General features: G+C 45.3%; 1 protein-coding gene across 1 annotated transcript in view; it reads right to left on the bottom strand.

The window, feature by feature from the left end:
* The window catches only part of LOC137311688 (collagen alpha-2(IX) chain-like), a 139,557-nt gene that overhangs the window by 72,905 nt on the left and 51,597 nt on the right, over positions 1-15,055 (bottom strand). The window contains exons 15-18 of the mRNA XM_067978754.1: positions 13,865-13,918; positions 8,998-9,051; positions 7,457-7,510; positions 6,854-6,907 (exon numbers count right to left, since the gene is read on the bottom strand). Coding sequence (XP_067834855.1) covers positions 6,854-6,907; positions 7,457-7,510; positions 8,998-9,051; positions 13,865-13,918 — 216 coding nt within the window. The remainder of the gene's footprint in view (positions 1-6,853; positions 6,908-7,456; positions 7,511-8,997; positions 9,052-13,864; positions 13,919-15,055) is intronic.

Raw genomic sequence — 15,055 nt, 5'->3', positions numbered from 1 at the left:
GGATTTCACACTGATACAGAATAGCAAGAGAGACTGAAGGGTTTCACATTGATACAGAATAGTACAAGACACTGTGGTATTTCAGAAAGATACAGAATAGTGTGAGACACTTCACAGTTTCACATTGATACAGAAGTGTGAGACTGTGCATTTTGATATGGATACAGAATAGTGTGAGATACTTTGGGGTTTCACATTGATAAAGAAGTGTGAGACACTGTGGGTTTTCACACTGATACAGAACAGTGTGAGACACTGTGGGTTTTCACACTGATACAGAACAGTGTGAGACACTGTGTGGTTTCATATTGATACAGAGCAGTGAGAGAAACTGTCAGGTTTCACAATGATACAGAATAATGTGAGACACTGTGCGATTTCACTTTTATACAGACCAATGTGAGACTGTGCAGTTTTATGTTCATACAGAACAGTGTGAGAAACTGTGTGGTTTCACCTTGATACAGAACTGTGTGAGACACTGTGGGGTTTCACACTGATTCAGAATAGTGTGAGAAACTGTGGGGTTTCCCATTGATCCAGAATAGTGTGAGACACTTTGTGGTTTCACATTGATACAGAATAACGTGAGACACTGTGGGGTTTCACATTGATACAGAATAACGTGAGACACTGTGGGGTTTCACATTGATACAGAATAACGTGAGACACTGTGGGGTTTCACATTGATACAGAATAACGTGAGACACTGTGGGGTTTCACATTGATACAGAATAACGTGAGACACTGTGGGGTTTCACATTGATACAGAATAACGTGAGACACTGGGGTTTCATATTGATACAGAATAACGTGAGACACTGTGGGGTTTCACATTGATACACAATAGTATGAGACATTGCGCGGTTTCACACTGAAAGCTGTAAAACACGGTGGGATTTCATATTGATACAGAACCGTGTGAGAGACTGAGATTTCACATTGATACAAAATAGTTTGAGACATTGTGGGGTTTCACATTTATGAAGAATAGTATGAAAAGCTGAGGGCTTTCACATTGATATAGTGTGAGACACAGTGTGGTTTCACAATGATACAGAATATTGTGAGACAATGTGGAGTTTCACATTAATACACAATAGTGTGAGAGACTGCTGGGTTTCACATTGATACAGAACAGTGTGAGACATTGTGGGGTTTCACATTGATCACAATAGTGTGAGAAACTGTGGGGTTTCACAATGATACAGAATATTGTGAGACAATGTGGAGTTTCACATTAATACACAATAGTGTGAGAGACTGTGGGGTTTCACATTGATACACAATAGTGTGAGAGACTGTGGGGTTTCACATTGATACACAATAGTGTGAGAGACTGTGGGGTTTCACATTGATACTGAATAGTGTGGGACACTGTGGGGTTTCACATTGATACACAATAGTGTGAGAAACTGTGGAGTTTCACATTGATACTGAATAGTGTGGGACACTGTGGGGTTTCACATTGATACACAATAGTGTGAGAAACTGTGGAGTTTCACATTGATACTGAATAGTGTGGGACACTGTGGGGTTTCACATTGATACACAATAGTGTGGGACACTGTGGGGTTTCACATTGATCACAATAGTGTGGGACACTGTGGGGTTTCACATTGATACACAATAGTGTGGGACACTGTGGAGTTTCACATTGATCACAATAGTGTGGGACACTGTGGGGTTTCACATTGATACAGAATAGTGTGGGACACTGTGGGGTTTCACATTGATACACAATAGTGTGAGAAACTGTGGAGTTTCACATTGATACAGAATAGTGTGGGACACTGTGGGGTTTCACATTGATCACAATAGTGTGGGACACTGTGGGGTTTCACATTGATACAGAATAGTGTGCGACACTGTGGGGTTTCACATTGATACAGAATAGTGTGGGACACCGTGGGGTTTCACATTGATCACAATAGTGTGGGACACTGTGGGGTTTCACATTGATACAGAATAGTGTGCGACACTGTGGGGTTTCACATTGATACAGAATAGTGTGGGACACTGGGGTTTCACATTGATCACAATAGTGTGGGACACTGTGGGGTTTCACATTGATACAGAATAGTGTGGGACACTGGGGTTTCACATTGATCACAATAGTGTGGGACACTGTGGGGTTTCACATTGATACACAATAGTGTGGGACACTGTGGAGTTTCACATTGATACTGAATAGTGTGGGACACTGGGGTTTCACATTGATCACAATAGTGTGGGACACTGTGGGGTTTCACATTGATACACAATAGTGTGGGACACTGTGGGGTTTCACATTGATCACAATAGTGTGAGAAACTGTGGAGTTTCACATTGATACTGAATAGTGTGCGACACTGTGGGGTTTCACATTGATACAGAATAGTGTGGGACACTGGGGTTTCACATTGATCACAATAGTGTGGGACACTGTGGGGTTTCACATTGATACAGAATAGTGTGGGACACTGGGGTTTCACATTGATCACAATAGTGTGGGACACTGTGGGGTTTCACATTGATACACAATAGTGTGGGACACTGTGGGGTTTCACATTGATCACAATAGTGTGAGAAACTGTGGAGTTTCACATTGATACTGAATAGTGTGGGACACTGTGGGGTTTCACATTGATCACAATAGTGTGAGAAACTGTGGGGTTTCACATTGATACACAATAGTGTGAGAAACTGTGGAGTTTCACATTGATACTGAATAGTGTGGGACACTGTGGGGTTTCACATTGATCACAATAGTGTGAGAAACTGTGGAGTTTCACATTGATACTGAATAGTGTGGGACACTGTGGGGTTTCACATTGATCACAATAGTGTGAGAAACTGTGGGGTTTCACATTGATACACAATAGTGTGAGAAACTGTGGAGTTTCACATTGATACTGAATAGTGTGGGACACTGTGGGGTTTCACATTGATCACAATAGTGTGGGACACTGTGGGGTTTCACATTGATACAGAATAGTGTGGGACACTGTGGGGTTTCACATTGATACAGAATAGTGTGAGACACTGTGGGGTTTCACATTGATACAGAATAGTGTGAGAAACTGTGGAGTTTCACATTGATACAGAATAGTGTGAGACACTGTGGGGTTTCATATTGATACAGAATAGTGTGAGACACTGTGGGGTTTCACATTGATACAGAATAGTGTGAGAAACTGTGGAGTTTCACATTGATACAGAATAGTGTGAGACACTGTGGGGTTTCATATTGATACAGAATAGTGTGGGACACTGTGGGGTTTCACATTGATACAGAATAGTGTGAGACATTGTGGGGTTGCACATTGATACAGAATAGTGTGAGACATTGTGGGGTTTCACATTGATACTGAATAGTGTGGGACACTGTGGGGTTTCACATTGATACAGAATAGTGTGAGAAACTGCGGTACCCCACTAGTCACCGCCTGCCACCCCGAAAAAGACCCATTTATACCTACTCTCTGTTTCCTGTCTGTTAACCAATTTTTAATCTATGCCAGTATATTACTCCCAATCCCATGTGCTTTAATTTTGCACACTAACCTCTTGTGTGGGACTCTATCAAAAGCCTTCTGAAAATCCAAATAAACCACATCCACTGGTTCTCCCTTATCTATTCTACCAGTTATATCCTCAAAAAACTCCACTATGTTTGACAAACATGATTTCCCTTTCATAAATATGTGTTGACTTTGTCTAATCCCGTTGATATTTTTAAGTGTCCTGTTATCACATCCTTTTAATAGACTCTAGCATTTTCCCTACTACTGATGTTAGGTTAACTGGTCTGTAGTTCCCTGTTTTCTCTCTCCGTCCTTTTTTAAATAGTGGGGTTACATTTGCCACCCTCCAATCTGCAGGAACTGTTCCATAATCTATAGAATTTTGGAAGATGACAACTAATGCATCCACTATTTCCATGGCTACCTCTTTTAGTACTCTGGGATGCAGATTATCAGGTCCTGGGGATTTATCGGCTTTCAGTCCCATTAATTTCTCCAGCACTTTTTTTTAACGAATACTAATTTCCTTTAATTCCTCCTTCTCACTAGACCCTTGGTTCCCTAGCATTTCTGGGAAGTTATTTGTGTCCTCTTCTGTGAAGACAGAACCAAAGTATTTGTTTAATTGCTCTGCCATTTCCTTGTTCCCCATTATAAATTCTCCCGTTTCTGACTGGAAGGGACCTACATTTGTCTTCACTAATCTTTTTCTTTTTACATACTTGTAGAAGCTTTTACGTCCACTTTTATGTTCCTTGCAAGTTTACTCTCATTCTCTATTTTTCCCCTCTTAATCAATCTCTTGGTCTTTTTTTGCTGAATTCTAAACTGCTCCCAATCCTCAGGCTTGCTACTTTTTCTGGCAACTTTATATGATTCCTCTTTGGATCTAATACTATCCTTAATTTCTTTTGTTAGCCGTGGTTGGGCCACTTTTCCTTTTGTGTTTTTGCGCCAGAAATAATTGTTGCAATGTATGAATTCGTTCCTTAAATGTTAACCATTGCCAATCCACTGTCATACCTTTTAATGAAGCTTCCCAATCTATCATAGAAACATATGAAGTTCTTACAGGGCTCGACAGGGTAGATGCAGGGAGGATGTTTCCCCTGGCTGGGGAGTCTGGAACCAGGGGTCACAGTCTCAGAATAAAGGGTAGGCCATTTAGGACTGAGATAAGGAGAAATTTCTTCACTCAGAGGGTGGTGAATCTTTGGAATTCTCTACCCCAGAGGGCTGTGGAGGCTCAGTCATTGAGTACATTCAAAACAGAGATTGATAGATTTCTAGATATTAAAGGCATCAAGGGATATGGGGATGGTGCAGGAAAATGGCGTTGAGGTAGAAGATTGTTGGTCTTGTTGAATGGCAGAGCAAGCTCGAGGGGCTGGATGGCCTACTCCTGCTCCTATTTCTTATGTTCTTATGGATACAGAAGTGTGAGATACTATGGGGTTTCACTCTGATACACAACAGTGTGAGACACGATGCAGTTTCACGTCAAGACAGAACAGTGTGAGACACTATGTGGTTTTACATTGATACAGAACAGTGTGAGACACTGTGGGGTTTTACATTGATACAAAATAGTGTGAGACACTGTGGGATTTCACTTTGATACAGAACAGTGTGAGACACTGTAGGCAGGCAATTGGGACTAGCTTAGTGGTATAAACTGGGCGACATGGACATGTTGGGCCGAAGGGCCTGTTTCCATGTTGTAACTTCTATGATTCTATCTATGACTGTAGGGTTTTACATTGATACGGAACAGTTTGAGACACTGTGAGGAATCACATTGATACAGAATAGTGTGAGACACTGTGAGGAATCACACTGATACAGAATAGTGTGAGACACTGTGAGGAATCACACTGATACAGAATAGTGTGAGACACTGTGAGGAATCACACTGATACAGAATAGTGTGAGACACTGTGAGGAATCACATTGATACAGAATAGTGTGAGACACTGTGAGGAATCACATTGATACAGAATAGTGTGAGACACTGTGAGGAATCACACTGATACAGAATAGTGTGAGACACTGTGAGGAATCACACTGATACAGAATAGTGTGAGACACTGTGAGGAATCACATTGATACAGAATAGTGTGAGACACTGTGAGGAATCACACTGATACACAATAGTGTGAGGATTCACAGTGGTGCAGAACATTGTGGCACAGCTTGGTTTCATAATGATCCCGATCAGTGTGTGCACTTCATATCAGGAAACAGAACCTATAGTTCTTTGTCTTTTTCATTACCACAGTTTGGACTCAAACATGGTGATAGGTTTCTGTACATGACTGGGTTACAAGTGGGCCGTACAGTCCAAGATGGGAGTGAATCGTTAACTTTTATCCACTGTGTACTGTACACGTACAGGAGTTGACACTGAGACACACACGGGCCGTACAGTACCAGACAGGAGTGAATCGTTCCCTTTTACCCACTGTGTACTGTACCCGTACATGAGCTGACACTGAGACACACACGGGCCATATAGTACCAGACAGGAGTGAATCGTTCCCTTTTACCCACTGTGTACTGTACACGTACATGAGCTGACACTGAGACACACACAGGCCATACAGTACCAGACAGGAGTGAATCGTTCCCTTTTATCCACTGTGTACTTTACATGTACAGGAGCTATCACTGAGACACACACAGGCCATACAGTACCAGACAGGAGTGAATCGTTCCCTTTACCCGCTGTGTACTGTACATGAGCTGACACTGAGATCTGTTCATTCTTCACAGGCTGGGAGTTGAGGCTGGGACAGTATAGTCTTTATGTCTAACACTACCCCTGGAGCTGCCTTTACCCACTTTGCCATCAAGGGAGATCCTAACTGTTTTTTCGGGGGGCAGGGGTGGGGTCCAAATGGACAAATAGTAGCAATAAGGACGTGGCTCAGTTCTTTTGATTGGCCCAATACTTATGAAAATTCCGGAATAAGCTTTGCCTGGAGCAGAGTTTTTGGATTGGGAATCCTCTCGAACTGGAGCTGATGGGAAGGAAGCCTGTGTGTGTGAACCATGTGCTGCTGTAACCAGGCCTCCCCGAGAGACATGGTTTTGGTCCTAACCGCACTGACCCTCGGTGAAGAATCATAGAATCTTACAGCACAGAAGGCAGCCATTCGGCCCATCATGCCTGTGCCGGCTCTTTGAAAGAACCATCCAATCAGTCCCACTCCCCTGCCCTCTTCCCACGGCCCTGCACATTTTATCCTTTTCGAGTACATATTTTCAAGTTTGAATCTTTCATTAATTCCCCAAGGAAAGATTACAGCCTCCCCTAACCCAGCTCCGATCTTTTCACTGTTAAATACCTGCATACCAGGAACCCCGGGGGTGCCATCCTTGCCATCGATGCCTGGTAATCCCTGGAATAAAACACACAGGAAACAGAGAGAATCAGCGTGTGGAGAATGAGTGCAAGGTTAGTCCATCAGGAACGCTCAGCGGGTCAGCTCTCGTGTTCCAGTTTTCTGCCGCTCGTTCCTTCTCCTGTGCTGAGGTGCAGGTTCTGCCCCTTCCTGGTAGCCCTCCGGTACCTGGCAGGAGAAGCAATCCACCACGGCAGTGGGTGCAGGTGGGACATTCCACCACAGAGGGCATCGCTACCAAGCCCGATCTCATCCCCCGCCCAACGTCCATACCTTCCAACGCCAGGTATCAGGGGCGGGAAGGTTGTCCCAGTCAACACTGAGCCCAAACTGCAGCACCCTGGCCAGCCCCTTGGCTGGGATCAGCAAGTCACGTACAGACTGGAGATAGAAATCTGTCACCAGCCTGGGCTGTACGGCTCAGCAACAACTCGACCTCGCAAGTGGCAACTCAGCCTGGAACACGGGCTAAAATAACTCACCGCCTGGCACCGTTCACCCCCATTTTGGAGCCAATTGTTATTAATTGAATATAAAATGACTCACGTTTTGTCCCTTGAGTCCAGTTAGACCTTGGCGCCCCTGTTGCCCTCGTGCTCCCTGTAAAGTGACAGGACAGTCAGACACCAGTAAATAAGTGAAGAGCTGAGCAATCAGACAACGTTTCTATCTGAACACATTTTACAAAGAGGAAAATGATGTGAGACACACGAACCACAGAGAGGAAGAGAGACAGCAGAAGGTGTATTGTTATCAAGACCTGATGGAGCGAATCCTGCACTCCCAGCATGGAACCACACTCAACAAGTAGTGCGGGTCGGAGAATCAGGCTACAAAGTTGTAGCTCCCTGCAAACATACTCTCTACTGGAATCGTGCAGTTAGCTCTTACAGGAAAATTACACTTCAACCAACACACTTTAATGTTGTGCGATACTCTTAACCGATCCCTTCAAATTATCCTCCCGACTATCATCAATACTGACAGGCCTGTACCCACCAGTACTGCTTCCCAATTATACCCATCCCCAATGACAGGCCTGTACCCACCTGTACTTCACCCCAATGACAGGCCTGTACCCACCTGTACTTCACCCCAATGACAGGCCTGTACCCACCTGTACTTCACCCCAATGACAGGCCTGTACCCACCTGTCCTTCACCCCAATGACAGGCCTGTACCCACCTGTCCTTCACCCCAATGACAGGCCTGTACCCACCTGTACTTCACCCCAATGACAGGCCTGTACCCACCTGTACTTCACCCCAATGACAGGCCTGTACCCACCTGTACTTCACCCCAATGACAGGCCTGTACCCACCTGTACTTCACCCCAATGACAGGCCTGTACCCACCTGTCCTTCACCCCAATGACAGGCCTGTACCCACCTGTACTTCACCTTGTGGTTGGCCAACTCACGCAGTCCAGTGAACAGAATGGTTTTGGATTGTACTGTGTCCGGGAGTAAGAGCAGGAAGCCCCCCCGTCCCCGCCCCCTCCCTCCAACTGCGAAACAGGAAGATCTCAAACTGCTGGAGACCCTACTCTGTCACCAGAAGTGTGGCAAAGCGGGACTCTCGGCTGCTCTCGGAGAGGACAGTGGCCCTGTCCCAAATCAGAGTGCCCCCAGACACAAATTGAAACTGCTGTAGGGAGGACGGGCAGAAGACAAGACAACCTCCCCTCCCCCCACCCCCCTCCCCCCCTCCCACAGTCCAATCAGGATTTCCAACACTGGGTAAATGGGGTGGAAACCCCGTGGATTGGGACTTTGCCCCTAATTGCAGCCTCTCCTGTGGAATTGTGTCCCCACCCCCGTCCCCTGGTCCCCAGAATATCTTGATCTGAGAGTGAACACTGTGTCCTGTCCGGGTGCTGGATTCTGTTACCACACACAACAGATGCTCGACTAATTCCCCTACATTACAAAAATGGCTACACTTCTAAAATGTTTCATTGGTTACTAAAGCTCCTTGGGACATCCTGAGGTTGTGGAAGTTGCTGTATAAATACAAGCTCTTCCTTTCTTTTACTTCATTAACGTGGGTTCAGGCTGAGGCTGAGGGACAATTTTGAAATGACTCACCGGATCTCCTTTGTCACCAAAATCTCCTAGGGGTCCCTCAGGACCTTGTTTACCCTGGAAGGAGAGAGTAAGACATGCAATCCATCAGATCAAAGGTTTAAACATGGAAATAATTCAAGGAGCTGGGTCTGTCGTGATGACGAAGGAGCTCGTGAATGGGTGAAGAATGATTAACAGTAGCTTCAGTCAACTGAAGCCATTCCCCATCATCAGCCCATTGACACATTCCTGAGACTGATGGGCTTTTTAAGCTCTATTGATTATAACAGAACTTCACCTGCATCAGCAGACAGTCTGTTACAATGGGAGCTCTCCAATCACAGCTTGTTGCAATGGGAAGCTTGTGTTCGAGGCATCACAGAGACCCAATTCAAGGTTGCGAAGGGGGTTGGACAAAGTTAACCCAGGCAAATTGCTCCCGATGGTGAAGGGTTCAAATCTTAGGGGAAACGATATTAGGAAATTAGGAACGAGAGGGGGAGTCAAACAGGACAATGCCAGCCAAAGGGTAATCGAGTCACGGAACAAGTTATTGTGGAAGGACAAGGAAAGGGAGCAGTGTAAAGGGATCAAGAGATCAATGACCTTCTGGAAAAGAAGGATTGAGGCAAACAGTGAGAAGGTGGGTAGGTGGGGTCGAGGGATACGGTGAGAAGGTGGGGTTGAGGGATATGGTGAAAAGGTGGGTGGGTGGGATCGAGGGATACGGTGAGAAGGCGGGTAGGTAGGGTCGAGGGATACGATGAGAAGGTGGGTAGGTGGGGCTGAGAGATACAGTGAGAGGGTGGGGTTGAGGGATATGGTGGGTAGGTGGGTGGGTGGGGTTGAGGGATGTGGGGAGAAGGTGAGTTTGAGGGATACGGTGAGCAGGTGGGTTTGAGGGAAACGGTGAGAAAGTGGGTTTGAGGGATACGGTGAGCAGGTGGGTAGATGGGGTTGAGGGATACGATGGGTAAGGTGAGCTTGAAGGATATGATGAGAAGGTGGGTAGGTGATTGAGGGATACATTAGGGAGCAGCGATCGTAGTATAAGGTTTAGAATAGCAATGGAAAAGGGTATGGACCGCTCTTAAGTAAAAATACTCAACTGGAGGAGGGCCAACTTCAATGGGTTGAGAATGGATTTGGCCCGGGTAAATTGGAATCAAAGATTGGCAGGCAAAACTGCAATTGAACAGCCTTTAAGGAAGAGATGGTTCAGGTACAGTCTAGGCACATTCCCACGAGGCAGAAAGGTAGGGCTACTAAAGCCAGAGCTCCCTGGATGACAAAAGAGATAGAGAGTAAGATGAAATGGAAAAAAGGGGCGTAGGACAGATATCAGATTGATAATAAAAGTGAGAACCAGGCAAAATATAGAAAGTTCAGAGGGGAAGTGAAAAAGGAAATAAGAGGCAAACATAAAAGGGAATCCAAAAGTCTTCTACAGGCATGTAAACAGTAAACAGGTAGTAAGAGGAGGGGTGGGGCCGATTAGGGACCAAAAAGATGATCTACTAATGGAGGCAGAGGGGATGGCTGAGGTACTAAATGAGTACTTTGCATCTGTCTTTACCAAGGAAGAAGATGCTGCCAGAGTCTCAGTAAAGGAAGATATAGTTGAGATACTGGATGGGCTAAAAATTGATAAACAGGAGGTACTAGAAAGGCTGGCTGTACTTAAAGAAGATAAGTCACCCGGTCCGGATGGGATGCATCCTAGGTTGCTGAGGGAAGTAAGGGTGGAAATTGCGGAGGTACTGACCATAATCTTCCAAACATCCGTAGATACGGGGGTGGTGCCAGAGGACTGGAGAATTGCAAATGTTACACCCTTGTTCAAAAAAGGGGGTAAGGATAAACCCGGCAACCCAGCAATTTAACATCAGTGGTGGGGAAACTTTTAGAAATGATAATCTGGGACAGAATTAACAGTCACATGGATGAGTGTGGATTGATTAGGGAAAGCCAGCACGGATTTGTTAAAGGCAAATCGTGTTTAACTAACCTGATAGAGTTTTTTGGATGAGGTAACAGAGAGGGTAGATGAGGGCAATGCGGTTGATGTGGTGTATATGGACTTACAAAAGGCGTTTGATAAAGTGCCACACAGTAGGCTTATCATCAAGATTGCGGCCCATGGAATAAAAGGGGCAGTGGCAGCGTGGATACAGAATTGGCTCAGGGACAGGAATCAGAGAGTAGAGGTCTCTTCTCATTTCTTCTAATACTGAGAGATCGTACAGTATAGTGAGCTTTAGAAAACACTGGTGTCTGGCCAGTGAGTTGCTCCAGCACTTTAGCAGCTGGGTGAGTCTGTCACCACTTTCACTTACACAGATATTAAGACATAGCTTCCTAATGCGGAGCTCACGCATAGGATTTTCCTTCTCTTTGTTTTTCGGAGGGAGGTGTACAGTGGTGTTCCCCAGGGGTCAGTGCTGGGACCACTGCTTTTCTGGATATATATTAATGACTTGGACTTGGGTGTACAGGGCACAATTTCAAAATTTGCAGATGACACAAAACTTGGAAGGGTAGTAAACAGTGAGGAGGATAGTGATAGACTTCAAGAGGGACATAGACAGGCTGGTGGCCTGGGCAGACATGTGGCAGATGAAATTAATGCAGAAAAATGCAAAGTGATACATTTCAGTAGGAAGAACGAGGAGAGGAAATATAAACTAGAGGGCACAACTCTAAAAGGGTACAGGAACCGAGAGATTTGGGGGTATATGTGCACAAATCGTTGAAGATAGCAGGGCAGGTTGAGAAAGCAGTTAAAAAGCATACGGGATCCTGGGCTTTATAAATAGAGGCATAGAGTACAAAAGCAAGGAAGTCATGATGAACCTTTATAAAACATTGGTTCGGCAAATACTGGAGTATTGTGTCCAGTTCTGGGCACCACGCTTTAGGAAAGATGTGAAGGCCTTAGAGCGGTTGCAGAAGAGATTTATTGGAATGATTCCAGGGATTAGGGTTAGGGAACTTTAGTTACGTGGTTAGACTGGAGAAGCTGGGAATGTTCTCCTTGGAACAGAGATGGTTGTGAGGAGATTTGATAGAGGTATTCAAAATCATGAAGGGTCTAGATAGAGTAGATAGAGAGAAACTGTTCCCATTGGCTGAAGGGTCAAGAACCAGAGAACATAGATTTAAGGTGATTGGTAAAAGAACCAAAGGTGACATGAGTAAAAACTTTTTTACACAGTGAGTGGTTAGGATCTGGAATGCACTGCCCGAGGGGGTAGTGGAGGCAGATTCAATCAGGGCCTTCAAAAGGGAACTGGATACTGAAAGGAAAAATTTGCAGGGCTACGGGGATAGGGCGGGGCAGTGGGACTAGCTGGATTGCTCTTACATAGAGCTGGCACGGACTCGATGGTCCGAATGGCCACCTTCCATGCTGTAACCTTCTATGATTCTATGAATCTACAATGAGAAGGTGGATGGAAGAATTGATCCATGGAAAAGGGACGGGTTTGTCGGGCCTACTGGGCTTTTCCTGTTCCTAAAATTCTCTGGGAGTTCTTGTGACAGCCTGGCTACTGGGAAGAATTAATCACCTTATAATTTTATTTTATTCTTTCTGCAAGATCTCCACTTGGTGACATGGCTGAGACCAGGAGCTTGCTGTGTGTGGGGGGGGGGGAGGAGGGCAGGTGCAGACCTGCGCCCCATCACCGACACAACTTGCGAGAGACTTCCTGAGAATGGCCCTCAAACGTGATACTGGTGGTGATTGTGGCCCTCACTAAAATCCAAGCTGTGAAGGAGCTTTAAGTTCAAACCAAGTATAAGCACTGGACTAACATACAAGCAAAATCCCCTGGGGCAGTGCTCATGGCAGGTCAGACGATATGAAGTTTGAGGACAGGGATGGTCTAACCTGTAACACAAAATGTATTATTCTGCTGCAAGAGCAATTGGTCTCTAACTGGCCCAGGAAGATATAGAACAATTACAGCTTGTGGCCTTTAGAAGGGACAGAAAGTTGCATGCAACCGCAGTGTGTCACTTTCTGTGTTGCTTTAAGGCCACATGGTGCAATTGTTGTATATCTTCCTGGGTCAGTTAGAGACTAATTGCATGTAGGCAGATCCTCAGACCAGAGGTCAGACTGGCTTTTTCCCCCCAAGTGTGACTCCTAAAGATAATCAGGAGATATTCTGCGCTGTCTACATTGAAGGTTATTATTTCTTCAAACACCACACAGTAATTTGCACTTGTCATCGATGTGTGTAGATAGTTGGTTAAAAATTGACCTGTTGACCTTGTATATGTCATTTTTCCAATATATTTAGATAAAGTAAATAAGGAGAAACTGTTTCCCATTGGTGGAAGGGTCGTTAACCAGAGGACACAGATTTAAGGTGATTGGCAAAAGAACCAAAGGCGGCATGAGGAAAAGCTTTTTTGCGCAGCGAGCGGTTATGATCTGGAATGCGCTGCCTGAAAGGGTGGTGGAAGCAGATTCAATCGTGGCTTTCAAAAAGGAATTGGATAAATACTTGAAGGGAAAAAATTTGCAGGGCTATGGGGAAAGAGCGGGGGAGTGGGACCAACTGGATTCCTCTTACAAAGAGATGGCACGGGCTCGATGGGCGAATGGCCTCCTTCTGTGCTGTGACTATTCTATGATTCTATGTGCCCTTGTATATCTCAATATACATTTTAAAATACTATGAAAAGTGAGACAAAGCTTTTAGAAAAATGTTGAGGAAATGGATCGACAGGAATCAAGCTGTATGATTATCTCTGAAGGATGTGGGAGTTCCAGTTCCACACTCACTGCTGTTGGTACATCATCTTCTCATTCTCCCCCAAAAACAGTTCATTAGGAGGGGAAGGTAAAAAAAAAACAGAAAGAAAAATGTTCACTCACCTGAAGACCCCTGGGACCAACTGGACCAACCATACCTTTATAGCCACGAATACCCTGCGGAGATAAAGAAACCACGGAGTGAGTCACTGCACACGCCCGACACATAGAAGATGGTGTTTAAATAGTCCATGTTCTGACAGCCTGCTGTTTTTTTGTTTGGGACTGCACCTGAATGTGTCCCATGCTTGGCCCACTCTTGGCCCAATAATCTGTCCTGTTCTTCACCCACCCTTGGTCCATAATCTGTCCCATGCTTGGCCCACTCTTGGTCCATAATCTGTCCTGTTCTTCACCCACTCTTGGTCCAAGGATCTATCCTGTGCTTGGTCCACTCTTGGCCCACAATATCTCCTGTGCTTGGCCGACTCTTGGCCCATAATCTGGCCTGTGCTTAGCCCACTCTTGGCCCATAATCTGTCCTGTTCTTCACCCACTCTTAATCCAAGAACCTGTCCTGCTCTTCACCCATTCTTGGTCCATAATCTGTCCTGTGCTTGTCCCACTCTTGGTCCAAAATCTGTCCAATTCTTCATCCACTCTTGGTCCATAATCTGTCCCATGCTTGGCCGACTCTTGGTCCAAGAATCTGTCCTGTTCTTGGCCTACTCTAGACCAAGAGCCTGGTCTGAGAACTGCCACCTGTGGTCTAAGAGCTGTCTGGCCCAGGTGATGCGATGCAGTTTCTATGACATGGAGGGTTAGCCAATCAAAGTGATAAAACACTCTGCTGCATCTTACTGGGAGACAGTGGCATCAGGCTGAATGTTTCTTGCAATGCCCTTTCTCTGCCGGCACACTCGACTCCAAAGGAAACCCACCATCCAACTCTCAAACCAAATACTCAATGTCGCTGTGCTCAGGTAATTAACCCTTCTGGTGCCACATCTGGCTGTTGTTGGGCTGCAGGATCTGTAACTGAGCTTATTCACCTGGGTGTGTTGGGTATTGCTGCAGAGTTTCCTGGTTTATGACAGCACCTCCTGGTTAAGGTGATTTTCAGGTCAGTGATTAAGTCAGGTCAGTCTTCAGAATCTGGAATTTCAATTGGCTGGTAACTGCCCTTTGAAAGACCAATTTGTGAATATTCATGAAATTTGTAATGAACACCAGGATATAAGAGGCCCTGGGGGCGAAATTGGACATGGGCAGGGGAGGCAAAACAGGGGTAATGGCATTTGCTGCCCGTTATAG

Source organism: Heptranchias perlo, unplaced genomic scaffold (genome assembly GCF_035084215.1).
Source record: "Heptranchias perlo isolate sHepPer1 unplaced genomic scaffold, sHepPer1.hap1 HAP1_SCAFFOLD_382, whole genome shotgun sequence".
Classification (NCBI taxonomy): Eukaryota; Metazoa; Chordata; class Chondrichthyes; order Hexanchiformes; family Hexanchidae; genus Heptranchias; species Heptranchias perlo.
Note: the sequence above shows the minus strand (reverse complement) of the source record. Positions and strands in the feature narration are given on the sequence as shown.